Source organism: Panthera leo, chromosome A3 (assembly GCF_018350215.1).
Source record: "Panthera leo isolate Ple1 chromosome A3, P.leo_Ple1_pat1.1, whole genome shotgun sequence".
Classification (NCBI taxonomy): Eukaryota; Metazoa; Chordata; class Mammalia; order Carnivora; family Felidae; genus Panthera; species Panthera leo.
This window is the reverse complement of record NC_056681.1, coordinates 29,249,489-29,266,905: the sequence shown is the minus strand read 5'-3', so window position 1 is coordinate 29,266,905 and position 17,417 is coordinate 29,249,489. Positions and strand designations below refer to the sequence as shown.

General features: G+C 46.4%; 1 protein-coding gene across 1 annotated transcript in view; it reads right to left on the bottom strand.

Annotated features, from left to right (window-relative positions):
* The window catches only part of TMC2 (transmembrane channel like 2), a 67,992-nt gene that overhangs the window by 45,323 nt on the left and 5,252 nt on the right, over nucleotides 1–17,417 (bottom strand). Inside the window, exons 3-4 of the mRNA XM_042931430.1 lie at nucleotides 10,175–10,493; nucleotides 6,514–6,666 (exon numbers count right to left, since the gene is read on the bottom strand). Of these exons, the coding sequence (XP_042787364.1) occupies nucleotides 6,514–6,666; nucleotides 10,175–10,493 (472 nt within the window). The remainder of the gene's footprint in view (nucleotides 1–6,513; nucleotides 6,667–10,174; nucleotides 10,494–17,417) is intronic.

The following is a 17,417-nucleotide window of genomic DNA, read 5'->3' as shown; positions in this document are numbered from 1 at the left end:
GCCCAGAGCTCGACGCGGGGCTCGAACTCACGGACCGTGAGATCATGACCTGAGCCGAAGTCGGCCGCTTAACCGACTGAGCCACCCAGGCGTCCCTGACCCTTTTATCATTCTACAATGTTCCTTTCAGTCCCTGTCAATTTTCTTTACTCTGAAGTCAAATTTATTTGATATTTACATAGCCTCTTCTACTTTATTTTGCTTGACATTTGCATGGGATATGTCTTTTTACCATCTTTGTACTCTCAACCTACATATATCATCATATTTATTTATTTATTTATTTATTATTTAAAAAAAAATTTTTTTTTAACGTTCTATTTATTTTTGAGACAGACAGAGACAGAGCATGAACGGGGGAGGGTCAGAGAGAGAGGGAGACACAGAATCTGAAACAGGCTCCAGGCTCCGAGCCGTCAGCCCAGAGCCCGATGCGGGGCTCTACCCCACGGACCGCAAGATCGTGACCTGAGCCGAAGTCGGACGCCCAACCGATTGAGCCACCCAGGCGCCCCTATATCATCATATTTAAAGTGAGTCTATGGACTCACTTTGTGGACTGTATGGAGTTAAGTCATTTTAAAAATTACTCTGCCAATCTGTCTTTCAGTTGGTATATTTAGACCACCTACATTTAATGTAACTGTTGATATGTTAGGGTTTAAACCTACTATTTTATTTTTTGTTTTCTGTTTGTTCTCTCTGTGTTTCATTTCTGTTTTCTTGTTCCCTGCAGGTTACTTGAACATTTTTTAGGATTCCATTTTGGTTTATCTATGATGCTTTTTAGCATTATCTCTTTGTATGGCCTTTTCAGTAGTTGCTCTAAGCAAAATATTATGTAATATATTATATTATATTATTAATATAATTAATATATTATTATTATATTAATTATTATATATTAATATAATTATATTTATATTTATATAAGTATATTATATATTAATATAATTATATTATATTTATAATTAATATAATTATATTAATATATAATAATTAATATAATATAATAATTAAATATAATTTAATTATTACTGTACATTATCATATAATATAGTATGTAATGTAAGGTGTGTGTTTGTACACAACACTCATATATATACACACATATATATCATATACATATACATATATATCATATACACATATATATATATCTTATCAAAGTCTACTGGAGCTGACATTTTACTAGGTAAAGTGTAAAAGTGTTACTTCCCTGTATGTTCCTTTATCCTCCCATTTATAATTGTCTTAAATATTTCTCTACATTCATTGAGAACCATATTAGATGATGTTATGATTTTTTTCTTCAACTGTCAAACATAATTTTAAATACTCAAGAGAGGAAGGGAAATCTATGACAGTTTTCAATATTTTTGCTCTTACCATGTTCTTCCTTCCTGATGTTTGAAGATTCTTTTATCATTTCCTTTTTGCTTAGAGAATTTGCTTTAGCCATTCTTTTAGGATAGTCTGCTGGTAACAGATTTTTTTTAGGTTTTCTTCACCTGAGAATGTCTTGATTTCTTTACTCTTAAAGGATATTTGGCAGAATATAGAATTCTTTTCATTTAGCACTTGAAAAATTTTTGTGCTCCCTTCCTCTGTCCTCCAGGGTTTCTAATGACAAATTTTCTGTCATTCTAATTGCTTTCCCCTTTAGGCAATGCACTGTTTCTCTCTGACTGCTTGTAAATATCCTGACTGCTTGTAAGAAGTTTGACTATGATATGTCTTGACATAGATCACTTTGGGTTTATCCTGCGGGAGGGTTTCTTTAGCTTTCTTGAATCTGTAAGTTTTGCCAAATTTGAGAAATTTGGGGGCATTGTTTGTTTGAAGACTTTTTCAGCCCCACTCTGTTTCTCCTCTTTTCTGGGACCCCTCCCCCAACCCTCTCATATTCAGGGTGAGGGATTTGGAAGAGACGCTAATGTAAGAACATTTATTATAGTCCCACACGTCCCTGAGGTTCTTTTCACGTTTTCTCCCAGACCATTTTCTCCCTATTGTTCAGATTGGGTAAATTCTCTTGTTTTACTTGCAATTTCATTGATTCTTTGCTCTCTCCGTTCTGCTGTTGGGCCCACTCGTTCGTTTTTTAAAATTTTAGTGATTGTATTTTTTGACTTCGAAAATGTCTAGTTGTGGGGCACCTGGGTGGCTCAGTCGGTTAAGCGTCTGACTTTGGCTTAGGTCATGGTTTCACAGTTCAGGAGTTCGAGCCCCGTGTCAGGTTCTGTGCTGACAGCTCGGAGCCCGGAGCCTCCTTTGGATTCTGTGTCTCCCTCTCTCTCTGCTCCCCCTCCCCTGCTTGAGCTCTGTCTCTCAAAAATAAACAAACATTAAATAAGTAGTCTCAAAAATAAAAATTTCTAGTTGTTCTCTATATCTTCTATTTCTTAGGCTTTCTATTTCTTCGTTAGTTTCACTGCTTGGTGAAGCACTTTTGTAATGGTTTCTTAAAATCTTTGCCAGGTGATTCTAACATCTATATCATCTTGGTGTTAGAATCTTTAGTTGTCTCTTATCATTCAGCTTGAGATCTTCCTAGTTCTTGGTATGATGAGTGATTTTCAGTTGAAGCCTGGACACTTTGGATATTAAAACACTCCGGATCTTGTTGAAATCTTCTGTTTTAGCAGGCCTCCTCTGACACTGGCCCAGTGGGTGAAAGGGATGCTGTCTGGTTACTTCCAGATGGAGGTCCTTGTTCTTCCCTTGGCCTACTTTGGCACCTGGGGCTGGGTAGGACTCTTCATTACTGCTGAGTGGGAATGGGAATTCAGGTGCCCAAGCAGGTTTTACTCATAACATCCTGCCTAGGAGGGATGCCTTGTTACTATCAGGTGGTGGTGAAAGGCCAGCCTCCCCATGGACTTGCATGGACACCAGAGGGGGAGGGAGGGTTCATTACTTCATTACTGCCCACTGGGGATGAAAGTCCCTGTTTCCCACGCAGCTTTCTCTAATACCAGCCTGGTGAGGGCATTGGGGGCACCACTTATGCCCTGTCTTGAGGTGTTCTTTGTCTGTGTTTATTCGTGTTTCTGGGTTGCTGGCTTCTCCAATATTCAGTCTAGGAAATATAGGGCAAGAAGAAAACCCCAAAACTCAATGGCCCATCAACCCTTTGGTCCTGAGGTCTTTCACCAGACCGTCTTCTTCTCTCTACCTTTCTGAGCCTTCTCATGTTTGTTTTGCAGATAATGTCCAGGGTTTTAGGGAAGAATAGGGAAAAGTATGTCTACCCAATCTTCCTGGAAGTGGAATTCTTCAGATTTCTCTAAAGAAAGCAAGCAGTTTGCGTAAATTTCGAAGATATCAGTCAGGATTCTGATAAAGCAGAGGGACATACCCGATTAATTCTATAGTTTAAAGCAAACATCCCCGACTCGTGGGCTCTAGAAACGCTTTTGCCGACAGCACCGCCCATCTTGTGTTACTAATGATGCCTGTCAGCAACGTCTTCTCTGATTCGTCTTTGCTCCCCATTCTCACCTCTCAGAGGTCAGCATGGTGTCTGGCACAAAAGATGTTCAAGCTTTAAAATGCGTCCACACGATGTGCTGGACACTTAATATAAACAGTTTGAATCTGTCAGAACTCTGCAAGGCAGATGTCAATTGTCGCTCCTATTTTGTAAGCGAGGAACGGGAGGCTCAGAGGGCTTCAGGGAAGGAAATCATCCGAGTGGCACTGGACAGCCAGCCAAAGTCACCTAGATGCAGCAGAGGTGTGAACACAGCCTTGCCCCAGTTCACCTCTGTTCTTCATGCACCGTCATCCTGCTTTGATTGTCACAACAACTCTGCCCGGGGTCAACCAGCAGCCCGAGTGGGCCAGAGACGGGTCCCCACACCATTGCTTCTAAAAAAAGAAGATGTAGTCTGGGAATGCTATTTGTGATGGGAGGAAATCATGGAGGACGCGAACATTCTAGAGTGTTTAGTAACCCTAGACAGATGATTACAAATTAAGAGTGTAGGTGGGGCCCCTGGGTGGCTCAGTCAGTTAGGCCTCCATCCGACTTCGGCTCAGGTCATGATCCCAATGGTTCTGAGTCTGAGCCCTGCATCGGGCTCTGCACTGACAGCCTGGAACCTGCTTCCGATCCTCTGTCTCCCTCTGTCTCCCTCTCTCTCTGCCCCTCCCCCGCTTGCTCTCTCTCTCAAAAATAAAACAAATAAACAGACAAACGCAAAAGACACATTAAGAGTGTAGGTACCGGAGCCAGAATTCTTGAATTCAAATGCGGGCCAGGCCCCTTACCTCACCTCGTAAAACGTGGGCAAGTGACCTGATGGCTCTGTGTTTGCTCATCAGTAAAGTGGGGGCAATAACAATGGAGTAAAGGAGTTGTTACCAACAACTGGTTTGGTATGTAACTGGTTGTTACATACCAGCATTCAGAATAGATCTGGTACCCAGGGGGCACTCAGCAAGCGGTGGCCATATGTACAAAAAGAAAGAGTACTGAGAGATGTGTTAGACACAGCTCCGTGGACAAGAGCATCCAGTTGAGTGAGGACACCGTGCTTTGGGCATCTGAGGGGCAGTAAGTAACTCAGCCTGAATGTGGGGCGGGCGGTGGGGGCTTCCCCGCAGAGGGCACGCTTGGCCCGAGTCTTACAGGGTTGTAGGAATTAGCCAGGCGAGCCGGCAGAAAGCAAAGCTCTTCTAGGTAGAGGCCCCAGCTTGCTTGGAGACCCAGAGGCTGTCCACCTTGGACCTGACTCTGGGATAAGGAGTCTTGGGAGAGGGAAGAGGAAGGAGGGAATCGTGAAGGGAAGAGGCCAGTGTGGGTCGAGGAGACCTGCCCCAGAGACAGACGCCTGGGTCTGTTTGATTCCCCAGGCCTTAGCCGCTGGTACTGGGGGCGGGAGCTCTGCCCTCCGGCTGGAGGAGATGTCACGCGTCTCCTCTGGGCAGCCGAACAGCCCTCAAGAAATGTTCACGGTCCCCGAGACTTCAGCCTGCTGGAGATCTCATTTCTATGAGCACCTGGGTTGCTCTTTTTCCGCTGTTAATAAAAGATGTGTTCAGGTGACACCTGAGTGGGGGCGAGGTGGTGTTAGAGTGACAGATGGCTGTTCTGGGCCCCCTGACAGGAGGAAGAAGCTGGCCCTGAGGGATCAGGGAGAGGAGACCCAGAAGACAGCCCCTGCCCATGCCTGCACCTGCCACCCGAGCCGTAGCCAGCGGCCACGTGGCATGATTTCATTTAAATAAATTAAAATAGAACAAAAAATTCAGTTACTCGGTCACACTAACTGCTTTTCCAGTGGTTCCCAGCCACATAGGGCTAGCGGCGGCAGTAAGAGTGTAGCTTTAGAGCATCCCCGTCACGCCCCAAAGTTCTGTTGGTCAGCACTGGCCCGGAGGCACCACAGGGAGGCATTTCTTCCCGTAGGAGCCTAGGGCACCCGGTAGTAATTTGCTTGGGTGCGTAGAGTCAGCTGGGTTTACCAGAACTCCCTCAGGGTCTGCACTGTGCGCAGCCAGCCTCTTCGCTCACCTCTTGGGGGCAAACGGGGCGTCAAAATACAGCTGCCAAATTGTTCTACATAATAAAGGGTGAGGCAGTTGGCAGACTGGAAACTCAGGTGTGACAGGAGCCAGCAAAAGTGGCTTTATGAAGAGGGAAGGACAAGGGGAGTGTTCCCCCCGCCCCCAGCCCCCGGTGGCAGAAAAACCAAGGGGGAACTTGGGGGGAAATGGTAATATTGGATGGGATTTTTTTTTTTTTTTCCAGTAGAAAACCAGTTAAACAGTGTGACCCCTGGCCTTATCTCAAGACTACGGCAGAGACACGAGACTCACAAAACGCTTGGTGGGCCGGCCTTTCGTGTGGAAACGGGAGAAGGGCTGAGCTGAAAACAGGAGTCAGGGGCTTGGAGAGGAGGAGGCCCGAACAACATTCATGGAGCGTCACCTCAAGCCTGGGCCTTGAGCTGTCGGGCATCTGGGACGCGAGAGTAGCTGAGACAGACACACTCCCCGTTCTCCACACGCCCAGCGTGAGTGTGCCACACACAAAGAGGTTCTGGGGCCCAAAGAACACAAAGGGCGTTCTGAACGTGTCGAGGTGGGGAGGGTGGGGGCTGGAAAGCCGCCCAAGGGAGGCACGTCTGTGCTGGGTTGTGAGGGAGGTGTAGAAGCCGCCAGATGAGAGGAAAGGGACACGAAACAGAAAGGATGCCAGGTTGGGTGTAGGCCAGAGCGCCACGATCCTTTGTCTCTCCCGCCAGACCCTGTCAGTGTTGGCCAACGGCAGGGCCTCAGTCAATAAACAGTCACTGCTCACGCCTGTCTAGGCTCTAACAACCCCCCCCCCCCCCCCCACCAGGCACTATGCTTGTGCTAGGGATTGAAGGGACCAAAGCAGAGTGGGAGGGTGAATCTCCCTTCCTGTCAAGGGGCGGAGAGAGAGAAGGGACTCCGGGCCCATCAGAAGGAGCTGAGCCTCTCGAACATCAAGAGGCCCCCGGCCGACCACCACCTGCTCACCTGAGCTCAGTAAGCTTCTTCGCCATGGGCCAGGGCTTGCTCCGCACGGTGGCAATGAGCTTCTTCTTGTCTTCTAGCTGCTCCAGGATTCGGGCCAGTTCCTCCTCTGACAGAGACTCCCCGACAGAGGCACTGGAGGCCAAGGAGGGCGATCTGGAGGCAGAGCCCGGGGCAGAGGAGGGGAGAGTGAGAAGTTGGTGTCTTTAGGCACCCTGCGGAATGTAGGGGAGCCCACGGGCAAGGCAGGCAGGCTGTGTTCCCTGACCCTCCCAGCCCTGACCACCCCTCAGAGGCCCGCCCCTGCTCAGAAGCCCTTGGTGACTCCCAGTACCCATCAGAAGAGACTGCCACTCTGTCCTGTAGCCTAAGGCACTGGGAGGGTCACCTCCCCCAACTTGATTTCTCTGTGTGCTCCTTGCCCGCCACATTCTAGCACAGTGCTGCCCAGGAGAGATACAGCCCGAGCCACACGTTGTCATTTGAAATTTTTCTTTTTTAATTAAAAAAAAAATTTTTTTAATGTTTATTTATTTTTGACAGAGAGAGAGAGACAGAGCATGAGCAGGGGAGGGACAGAGAGAGAGGGAGACACAGAATCCGAAGCAGGTTCCAGGCTCCCAGCTGTCAGCACAGAGCCCGACACGGGGCTCGAACTCACAGACCGCGAGATCACGACCTGAGCCCAAGTCGGACACTCAACCGACTGAGCCACCCGGGCGCCCCTGAAATTTTTCTAGTAACCACATTAAAATGGCAAAAGGAGATGGGTAAGTTCATTTTAATAATACACGTCGTTGAATCCAACATGTCAAAAATTGTCATTCTCACCCGTAACCAATCTAAAAATTATTAATGAGGCATTTTATATTCTTGTACTGTCTTCAAAATCTGGTGTTCCTCTCACAACCCCTGTGTGTGTCGATTTAGACATTAAATTTTCAGTGAACATATTTGATCTGTATCTGGATTTCATAAGATTTGTAGTTGAAATGGTTACCCAAATGGGTAAAACCCATTTGGTTGGGTATGGTTTCAACCATACCCAAATGGTTTTAGACATACTTAAAAGTTTCCCAGCCAACGAATTACGTGGTAGAATATCATTTTCCTTTGACATTTGCATCTGCATGGACAAAAGCAGTTGGCCCATTTTTTTTTTTTTAAAGGAGAAATGCATCGGCTTCAAAGTTAAGTCGATTTCAAAACTACAGCTGTCTGTCCAAGTGAAGTAAATTCACTAACTTTTGTGTCAGCTCAGTAGCATTAACACCGAATTAAAATGAAATTAAGTGAGGGGTGCCTGGATGGCTCAGTCAGTTAAGCAAACTCTTGGTTTCAGCTCAGCTCATGATCTCACGGTTCGTGAGATCGAGCCCCAAGTTGGGCTCCGTGCTGGCATGTGGAGTCTGCTTGGGATTCTCTCTCTCTCTCTCTCTCTCTCTGCCCTTTCCCTGCTCGCGCTCTCTCTCTCTCAAAATAAAAAATAAATAAATAAACTTAAAGAATAAAGTGAAGTTAAATTAGAAATTCAGCTCCTTGGTCACACTGGCCACATTTCAAGGGCTCAGCATGTGGCTGGTGGCCGTCGTACTGGATGGCACGGGGGAGGGGACTTGCATCCAGAAACCTTCTCCCTGTGTAAGGAGCCTCAACATCTCACAGCCAAGACCATGTGTGTTCGGCTGCCACAAAATTAAAAAAAAACCACTTTTTTAAAATGTTTTACTTATTTTTGAGAGAGAGACAGAGTGCAAGAGGGGGAGAGAGAGGGAGACACAGAATCCAAAGCAGGCCTCGGGCTCCCAGCTGTCAGCACAGAGCCTGACGTGGGGCTCAAACTCATGAACCACAAGATCATGACCTGAGCCGAAGTTGGACGCTCAACCAACTGAGCCACCCGGGCATCCCCGGCTGCTGCAACATTTGAGTTGTTGTGTGTGTTCCTCACAGTGTCCTTTGCTTGTGGAAAAAAACTCTGAGCGGGACAGCTGCCCATGGGGTGAGGGAGTGGCGGGAGAAGGCCAGGCCCAGGCAGCCTTCTCAGCCACTTCCATAAATGTAAATACAGGATGTGGGCTTGGGTCCCTGCAGGTTTTAGAGAACAATTTGCAGCAGCCCCCATGAGTTTTAATTTCTGAGGAACTCAAAGAACGGAGGAGACCTCATGGGCCAGAGGAGAGAAGAGGGGTCCAGCACCTCGCTGGACAGCCGAGGGCACAGGGGTGTCTTGCCATGCCTCATGCACATCCCATGACAGCTTCCTTTGAGTCTCTCCTCAGGGGTCCCTTGGTCTGGGGGTGCAGGGCACTCAGGCTTTGCCTCAATTCCCCGTGTGCTTCAGGGACTGGCCGAAATGCTTACCTTCTCGATGGAGAAACCCGGATGCCCCAGGGCCCCATGGAAAAGGCATTTCATCAAACCCTTTCTTGAGTGCATATTGCTTTCCGCCTTGTCTTATGATGACTGATGCCCATGTCCTATCTTACCTACTAGACCGTCAGCATCTGGGGAACACGACTGAGTCTTTTCTGTCTCTCTCTGCCCTGCTGTGGCACTCAGCTGAGAATGGCACCCCTCGCTTTGCCTCTGCCGTCCAGACACCTGTGGTCTGCTTGGGGTGGGGCAGCCTCCCTCTAACACTCAGGACACTTCAGGGCTTGATCAACATGCATTCAAGTTCTCTTTAAGTTGCTGCGGGCACCATGCACTCTTTACCCCTTTAGCTTATGTCCAAGGACAATCAGGCAGGAGACAAAAGCCCTAACCAAGCCGGAGATGACCGGCATGGGTGACAGAAGAAATCAGTGGCCCTTTTGAGGGCCTCAGTTCCCTCTGTAAAGGCAGGGAGGGGCGGTGGAACACCCTATTGAGGGGGTTAGACCCTCGTGGAAAGGAACATCGCCTTCACCCTGGCCCTGCTTCCTTCCTCTGTTTCAAAAGCCTCTGCAGCCATTACCAACAGGGATTCTTAAAACATCCCGGGAAGTGAGGAAAGCTAAAAAGGGGGGGGGGGGGGAGGGCAAAGAGAAGGAGATGTCCCATCAAAATTGGCAGCAAAGAATGGAACCCAAATCCTGACTTGCTGACTCCTGAAGCTGGCTCTGTCTGTGAACCTACATGTGCCAGCACTAACGGAACAAAGGAAAAAAACAAACCCCCCACATCCTAGGTTTCAGGGCTGGTGGAATCCTCGAGGGTCCTTTAAATCAACGCCACCTTTCACAGAAGAGGACACAGGTCCAGACTGGGGAAATGGCGTGCTTAAGTCCTACGATGACTCCTAAATCCAGTTTTGTTCTTTTCTCTCAGTTCCTCTTCAAGAGCTGCGGTGAGCCACCAGCTGAAATTTAGGAGACTTGGGATCTGGTCCCACCCCGCTGCCATGTCACCTCCCCACTCAGTATGTCCACTCGCACCTGCCGGACATGAGGCACTGCGGTTGAGATCACCCAGTGTCCCCTCCAAGCGTGGCCAAGACCCTCTTCCCATTTCATGGGGGAGAGCAGGGTGGTGGAAAAGCGGGGGACAAACAGAAGCAGGAGATTGGAGGGGTCACCTATACCAGGGGAGGGGACATCAACCCTTTGTCAGGGGAGGGAGAAAGGCCAAAGGAGAGGAGGGCACTGATCATAAACGCACCTGGACCAGAATTACAACACACCTGTGCTTCTTCAGCCGCTTCCACGTCTCCTCCTTCCTCAGCACCTCCTTTTCCTTCTTTGAGGGTGCTCTCTGCTCCTTGAGGGAAGTCCTCCCATCCTTCTTCCTCCTCTCTGTGCAGGTCCTCTCTGCGGAGCTCCGCCCCCGTTCCCCCAGCTCTTCTCGGTGTCTCCTGCGCTCTGCCTGCTTCCTCCGGGGGGATCCCGGCCCTGGGCTGCCCCCGACCCGTTCCTTCTGGCCAGGCTGGGCTCCGCGCCTGCCCGCGGCACCCTCGGCTCTGGGAGCCCGCTTCTTTGAGGGTCTCCTCCCGGACCTGTCACCTGCAGGGGCAGGAATTGGGCAGTTCTGGCCTCACCGGCCTCCACCCCAGGAAAGTGCCCCCAGCTGTGAGACACCAGATGCCCAAGATACTTCCTGGAGCTTGTTGGCTCCAAAGGCCACCTCTTTCGGAGCCCCTGGTCTGGGATGAGAATTAATGTCTCCCTCTTCTGACTGGTTGGCACTCCCACGCTCTTGCCTAAACCTCAGGTAGAGGGGGGGCCACCTGGGTGGCTTAGTCGGTTGGGTGACCGACTCTTGGTTTTGGCTCAGGTCGTGATCTTACCGTTCGTGGGTTTGAACCCCACGTCGGGCTCTGCACGGACAGTGTGGAGCCTGCTTGGGCTTCTCTCTCCCTCTCTCTGCCCCTCCCCCATTCATGTGCACGCTCTCACGCTCTCTCTCAAAAAATAAATAAACATTACAAAAAAAAAATAAAGCTCGGTTAGAGATTTAGGCACATGCCTTTCCTCTTTGTGGGTGTGCAGCTCTTTGGGGTCAGAGCGGAGTCATCTCCTGACCCCCAGGGCCAGGCCAAGCCCCCGTCTCTGTTTGGCAAGGCTCTGTCTGGACCACTGACAGGCTCCTTTCTCCAGGGGCTGCTGTCTCACGGGACCCCGCCTGTGAGTGTGTGTATCAACCATGACTTTGTAGCATTGGCAAACGGCCTGGTTGAACAGAATCTACAGTATGAAATTTCCTCAACAGTTTGCCCAACAGCTAGACTAAGTACAACTATTCACAAAGTTATGAAATACATGTGGGCAAGGTCATCATGAAGTTCTGGTATGAATAACCAACCTCTTCGTCACTTACTAGCTGGGTGTCTTTGAGCAAGTCACTTGACCTCTCTGAGCTCCCGTCTGCCATGGGGATGTTCATACTTTCTCCATCAGCTTGTTAATGAACACAGAACAGTGACTGACATCTGAGAATGGGTGGCACTCCCCTGATACTTTTAATCCAGAAATAAAGTATTAAAAAAAATGTTTTTAAATGTTTGTTTATTTTTGAGAGAGATTGAGAGCATGAGCGGGGGAAGTGCAGAGAGAGAGGGAGACAGGATTGGAAGCAGGCTTCAGGCTCTGTGCTGACAGATAGCCGGATGCGGGGCTCGAACTCATGAACTGAGGTCGAGATCATGACCTGATGAAGTTGGAGGTTTAACCGACTGAGCCACCCAGGTGCCCCAGAAATAAGATATTTTTTACTTCTAGAAAGAACACAGGTTACGAGCTACACTGGTTTGCATGAAAAGATCATTTCTATCATTTATTATCTCTGTGGCCACAAATAAATTACTTTTCTGCACCTCAGTTTCCTCATCTGTAAAATGGCTCTAGTAACCTTTATTTCCTTATGTGGTTGGGAGGTTAATTAAAAGCACGAGTAGGGGCGCCTGGGTGGCTCGGTTGGTTAAGCGTCCGACTTTGGCTCAGGTCATGATCTCACGGTTCATGAGTTCGAGCCCCGTGTCGGGCTCTGTGCTGACAGCTCAGAGCCTGGAGCCTGCTTCGGATTCTGTGTCTCCCCCTCTCTCTGCCCCTCCCCCGCTCATACTCTATCTCTGTCTCTCTCTCAAAGACAAATCAACATTAAAAAAATAAAAATGAAAAGCAGGAGTAAAAAGTCTGGCCCATGGGGTGTATTCAACGAAGGCCCCTTCCCCTCCTGTCTCCAGCCTGCCTCCCACTTTTGCACCCTGAGGCCCTGCCTCTGAGTGGGCAGTGCCTGGAAACTCTTCTGCAGGGTACTTGGTCTCATTGTCCACAGGAGCCACCATCCAGGCTTTTGTGTCATGGCCAGGCAGATTTCCCCACTGCACTGCAAGAGCCCCAACTTTGGGCAGAGCAGAGTAGAAGTTCATCACCTGCCATTCCCAGCAGCAGTCATGGATGCTGGGACGTGGACTCTCAGCTTCCCAAATTCTCACCTCTACCCTACTCCTTATGCAGTCTCTCAAGGCTGTGCATGCAATGCAGTGGCCACAGAGAGCTTTCCTAGCTGCTTCCCTGCCCCTAGAGATTTTCCATTCTGAGAAGCAGGCCACCCTGTCAAACAGCAACCAGAACTAGTTTGTGGTAGGTGGGGCTGGATTTGGGCAGACGGAGTTGGGGATTCAGAGTCTGGCTGTCTGGGTCTGAAGTCTGGTTCTGATGGTTATTATCTGGGTACCGCTGGGCGGGTTGCTTTTTCTTTCTGAGTCAGCTTCCTTGTGGGTACTCTGGTAAGTGCTGCCCCTGGTCAACCCAGATCCCATTACCGGGCCACTGCATCATCCCCTGGTTCCTGGGCAGGGTGGCTGTAACAGCTCACAGGCTCTCCCTTCTCCAGGGAGCCTTTGGTTGATGGGAGCCATCTTGCCGGGAAATGCCCAGATGTTTACATCCCTTTCCTCTCCTTGAGTCAGACCATGGTCAATTACTAACTGATACAGAGGTACAAAAGTCCAGTCTTCTGCCTCAAGGCTGAGCAAATTTGTGGCTCATTCATACTCCAGAGCTTCCTGTGGGATCATAGGATGGTTAGAGTCCATCTGAGCATACATCCTTGCTCGATTCCTTCCCTTGCCCTGTCCTACTTCCCTCACTCCTTGTCTCTTGACAGCCATCCTCGATAAATCACATGCCCACGAATCCCCATATCGGGCTCTGCTTCCAGGGAACCTGATCGATCTATAGGCACCTACCTCAAAGTGTGGTCGGGAAATCCAACCGAGATAGTATCAGTGCAAGTGTGATGTAAGCTGGAGTTAGATTTAGTGAGTGCAATTTGCATTGAGGTTCAGAGAGAAACTACTCAAAGTTCCCTTTTTGGGTTTCAAACCAGGATATTGGTGGCATATTCAAATGGGCAATGTGCCTGCCTGCTTGGCTACAGGCTACAGCAGCAAATGAGATTGACAAGATTCTGTCCCTCAACACATTTTGAGTTAGTGGAAGAGACAGCGTGATCAGTGCTATGATTCAAGAAGCACAGGGGTGGGCTTCACCCAGACTTAACGAAGGCCTTTCGAAGGAGGAAACTGATAAGCTGAGATCTAAGATCTTATTCTTAACTGATCCAACAGATAAGAGTTTGTTTGACATAATAATAGCAAAATATATTGGATGACTATAGCGTATGGATAAGTGAAATGACTGACAGTGGTGTTAAGGGAACAGGAAGGAGGAACTGGAAATACTCTGTTATAAGGAACCTGCACCACCCATAAAGTGGTATAATGTTATTTGAAAGTGGACTCGTGTTAATTATAAATGGATATTGCAGGCTCTAGCGAAACCCCTAAAAAAAGGACAACTGATATGCTAAAAAGGGAGAGAAACTGGAATCATAGGACATGCTCAGTCAAAACCACAAAATGTAAAGGAAGAGTGGAAGACAAAAATAGGAACAAAAAACAAGGGCAATGAATAGAAAACAGCAACAAATATGGCAAATATTAATCTAACTATATCAATAATTACTTTAACAACAATGGTCTAAATATACCAATTAGAGAAAGAGGTTGTCAGAGCCGATATTGGGAAAGACAAGAAACCCATTTTAAATATAAAGACAAATACAGATTACAAGTTAAAGGATGGAAAAAAATATACCATGCCAATGCGAACCAAAAAGCTAGAGTAACTGTACTAATTCCAGACAAAGCAGATTTCAGAACAGGGAAAATTATCAGGCAAAAAGTAGGGCATTACATAATGCTAAAGAGATCAGTTTTCCAAGAAGACATAACAATCCTTAACATGTATGCGCCTAACAACACAACACCAAAAGCTGATAGAACTGCAAGGAGAAACAGGCGAATCCACAATTACAGTTGGGGAGTCCAGCCCCTCTGTCAGTAATCAATAGACCCAGCAGGCACAAAGTCCGTAAGGACATAGTCGAACTGAACAACACCATCAATCAACTGGATCTAATTGAAGTTTATAGAATACTTAATCCGACAACTGCAGAATACACATTCTTCTTGAGCTCACATGGAACATTCATGAAGATAGATTACACTCTGGCCCGTAAAACAAATGAGTAGCCAGATATGGTTGCTAAGGCACCATGATCCTATCTTAAGTGTTCAAATCTGACAACTGTTGATTTCTTTTTTCTAAGATTGAGTCCTAAGTGTAAAATGAAGAAAAATAACTTTCAGAATATCTTTTGTTATCTAAAACTATCTTTGAGATTTCTCAGAAGGTCCCTGGAAAATCACAAAGACTTATTCTTCCACCTTATGACAAAGAGAGGTGCCAGAAACAATTAGGATTATTTGATATGTTACTGTTGGAGTTTCATGGGAAGAGTTGTCAAATCAGAGGAGACGCTTAGCCTTTCCTAGGTTAAATTGGGATAGGTCAAATGTTTAAATATTTCAGCAACTGTATGCCCTATGGGCAGTTCTGAGAGGTTTGCTGCATGCCCTTGCTGTCCATGACTTATTTCCATTAATCAGAATCCTGCGGGTGATTTGCCTGATGTTAGGCAACAGTATAATAATCAGTCACAACTCACTTATCATTTAAAATGTTTATTTGATAACAATATTCTTTAATTTGAATCTGGCATCTTTTAGGCCAGTGCTTTACAACTGGAGATGCACATCAGATTTACCTGTAGAGTTTTATTAAAATACACATGCTGGGGCGCCTGGTGGTTCAATAGGTTAAGTGTCGACCTCTTGATTCTGGCACACAGTTGTGAGATCAAGCCCTGCATCAGTCTCTGCACTGGCTGTGGAGCCTGCTTAAGATTCTCTGTCTCCTAAAAAAAAAAAAAAAAAAAAAAAAAAAAAAGATTCTCTTTCCCTCTCCCTTTGCCTCTCCAGTGCACATGTGCATGTGCTCTCTCTCTCTCTCTCTCAAAAAAAAAAAAAACCCACATAAGCTTAGGACCTACTCTGGACTGAATGAATCTCTTTACATAATATTCTTTTTAAAAAATGTTTGTTTATTTATTTATTTTGAGAGAGAGAGAGAGAACACATGTACATGAGCTGGTGAAGGGCAAAGAGAGAGAGAGAGAGAGAGAGAGAGAGAGAGAGACAGAGAATCCCAAGCAGGCTCTGTTCTGACAGTCCTGTGTGGGACTTGATCTTACCAAGCATGAGGTCATGACCTGAGCCAAAATCAAGAGTCAGACACTTAACCAACAGAACCACCCAGGCACCCCTCTTTACATAATTTTCTTGATCTATTTTTCTTATCTGATTGATATGTTCTTGTTATGTTATGTATATGTTTTTATCTAATTATACATTATATCTCAAGATATTTTTTCTCTGTAAAGATTATGTTTAACCAACTTTATAAGTCAGATATAATGTTCCCTGTGTATACAAAAACATGCCTACTCATTATAAACGTTTTGCCCAAAACTTTTAGATTGCCCTACTATGTTTGTTTTGCATCCCATAGAAACAACCAAATTTCCTGGCCAGTTTCATTATTGCTATGAAATATTTCACTTTTGTAAGTTATTAGTAATAAGCTAACCATAGCCATTTTAAGTCTCTGTCACCTACAGATACTACTTGTTTTACCCTGAAACTTCTTTGAAATCTCAGCTGTAGTCTAGAATTTTTGTCGTTAATCAAAGGACTGTCTCAGAACCCCAACTGGAAGGATTCTAGCAGGTATTGTTAACAACTAGCACAGTAGTGAAACTCTCAAGGGGTCGATTCTTGGATTCGTGTCTTTTGACTGAAGAGACATCACCATCTTCAAATTACTGGAAGACCATCGCTACTGGTGGCCTCAAGCTGAGGGTGCTTAGAAGTCCTCTTGAAGCAGACAGTCTTTGGATATAGACAGTTGTGCCCAAGATCCATGGAACAAGACCATAGATTGTCACTCTGTAACCTGTATTCCCCTGTTTTCTACTCTTTAACCTAAATTCCATCCTGCACTAACGTAAAGCTGTATTTAGTTGTGTTACTAATAAAGCCCTGTTTGCTTCCTTAATCACTCCTTGGTATGAATCCAATACCCAGTTACCATTCACCCATGAACTACCTAAAGTGCATATTTCCCTTGGGAACCACTCAGCTGTCTTTGGTCCCAATTCCATGTAAGAAATCAGTTGGTTTTCTGGCAAACTGGACTCAACCATTGCGTGATGTTTTAGATGGTAAATTCCACAATAGGCCAAGTGGCCGGAAACCCAAAACCCCCATCACATTCTAGGAGGGACTTGACTCTGCTGAAACAATAGTGTCACTGAACTAAAGCTTAGAAGGAGATCACGGGACAGGTGGTGTATTTTTGGAGACTGTCTCGCTTTCGCAGATCAATAAAACACGTTACTTTTCCTTTAGACCCACCTAATAACCTCGATACTACAACATTCACTCCTGATACCAATCTATTTTTGATGAACGGTGTCAAAACTTTACAGCATTATTTCACAATCCCATAGTAGTATTTTGGCCCAAACCAGATCATTATGTGGCCCCCAGTGACTGGTATTGGATCTGGTACAGAAGCCTACTATTACCCGCAAATCAGACAGGAACTTGTTACTTAGGTAAACTAATACCTATTCTCAGACTTGCTTCTGACATCACCCAGGATCCATTTTGGCCCAGTAGTTTGCCCTCTAGGAAAACAAGATTAGTAAACAGTTTCATTGAAGAAAGAAAACTTGGGCCTTAATTCCAGAACTGAAACTCCTACTTATTCTAGGGGTAATGTGAAATTCAGGACTTTCATTTCCATACTTTAGAAGAAGTCTGGATGGTAAAATGAAACTTATGTGCTATTATTGAGAGAATAAAAGGTGGTTAGATAATCCACCAAGAATCCATCTCCTGAGAGGTTTATGACATTGGACGAGAGATGATTTATATCAGAGCTGCTTCAGATATATTTTGGCCTTTCGAGGGTAATGTGCAATGTTCAGGGGAGGAATGTTATACTTGCATTCCTGAA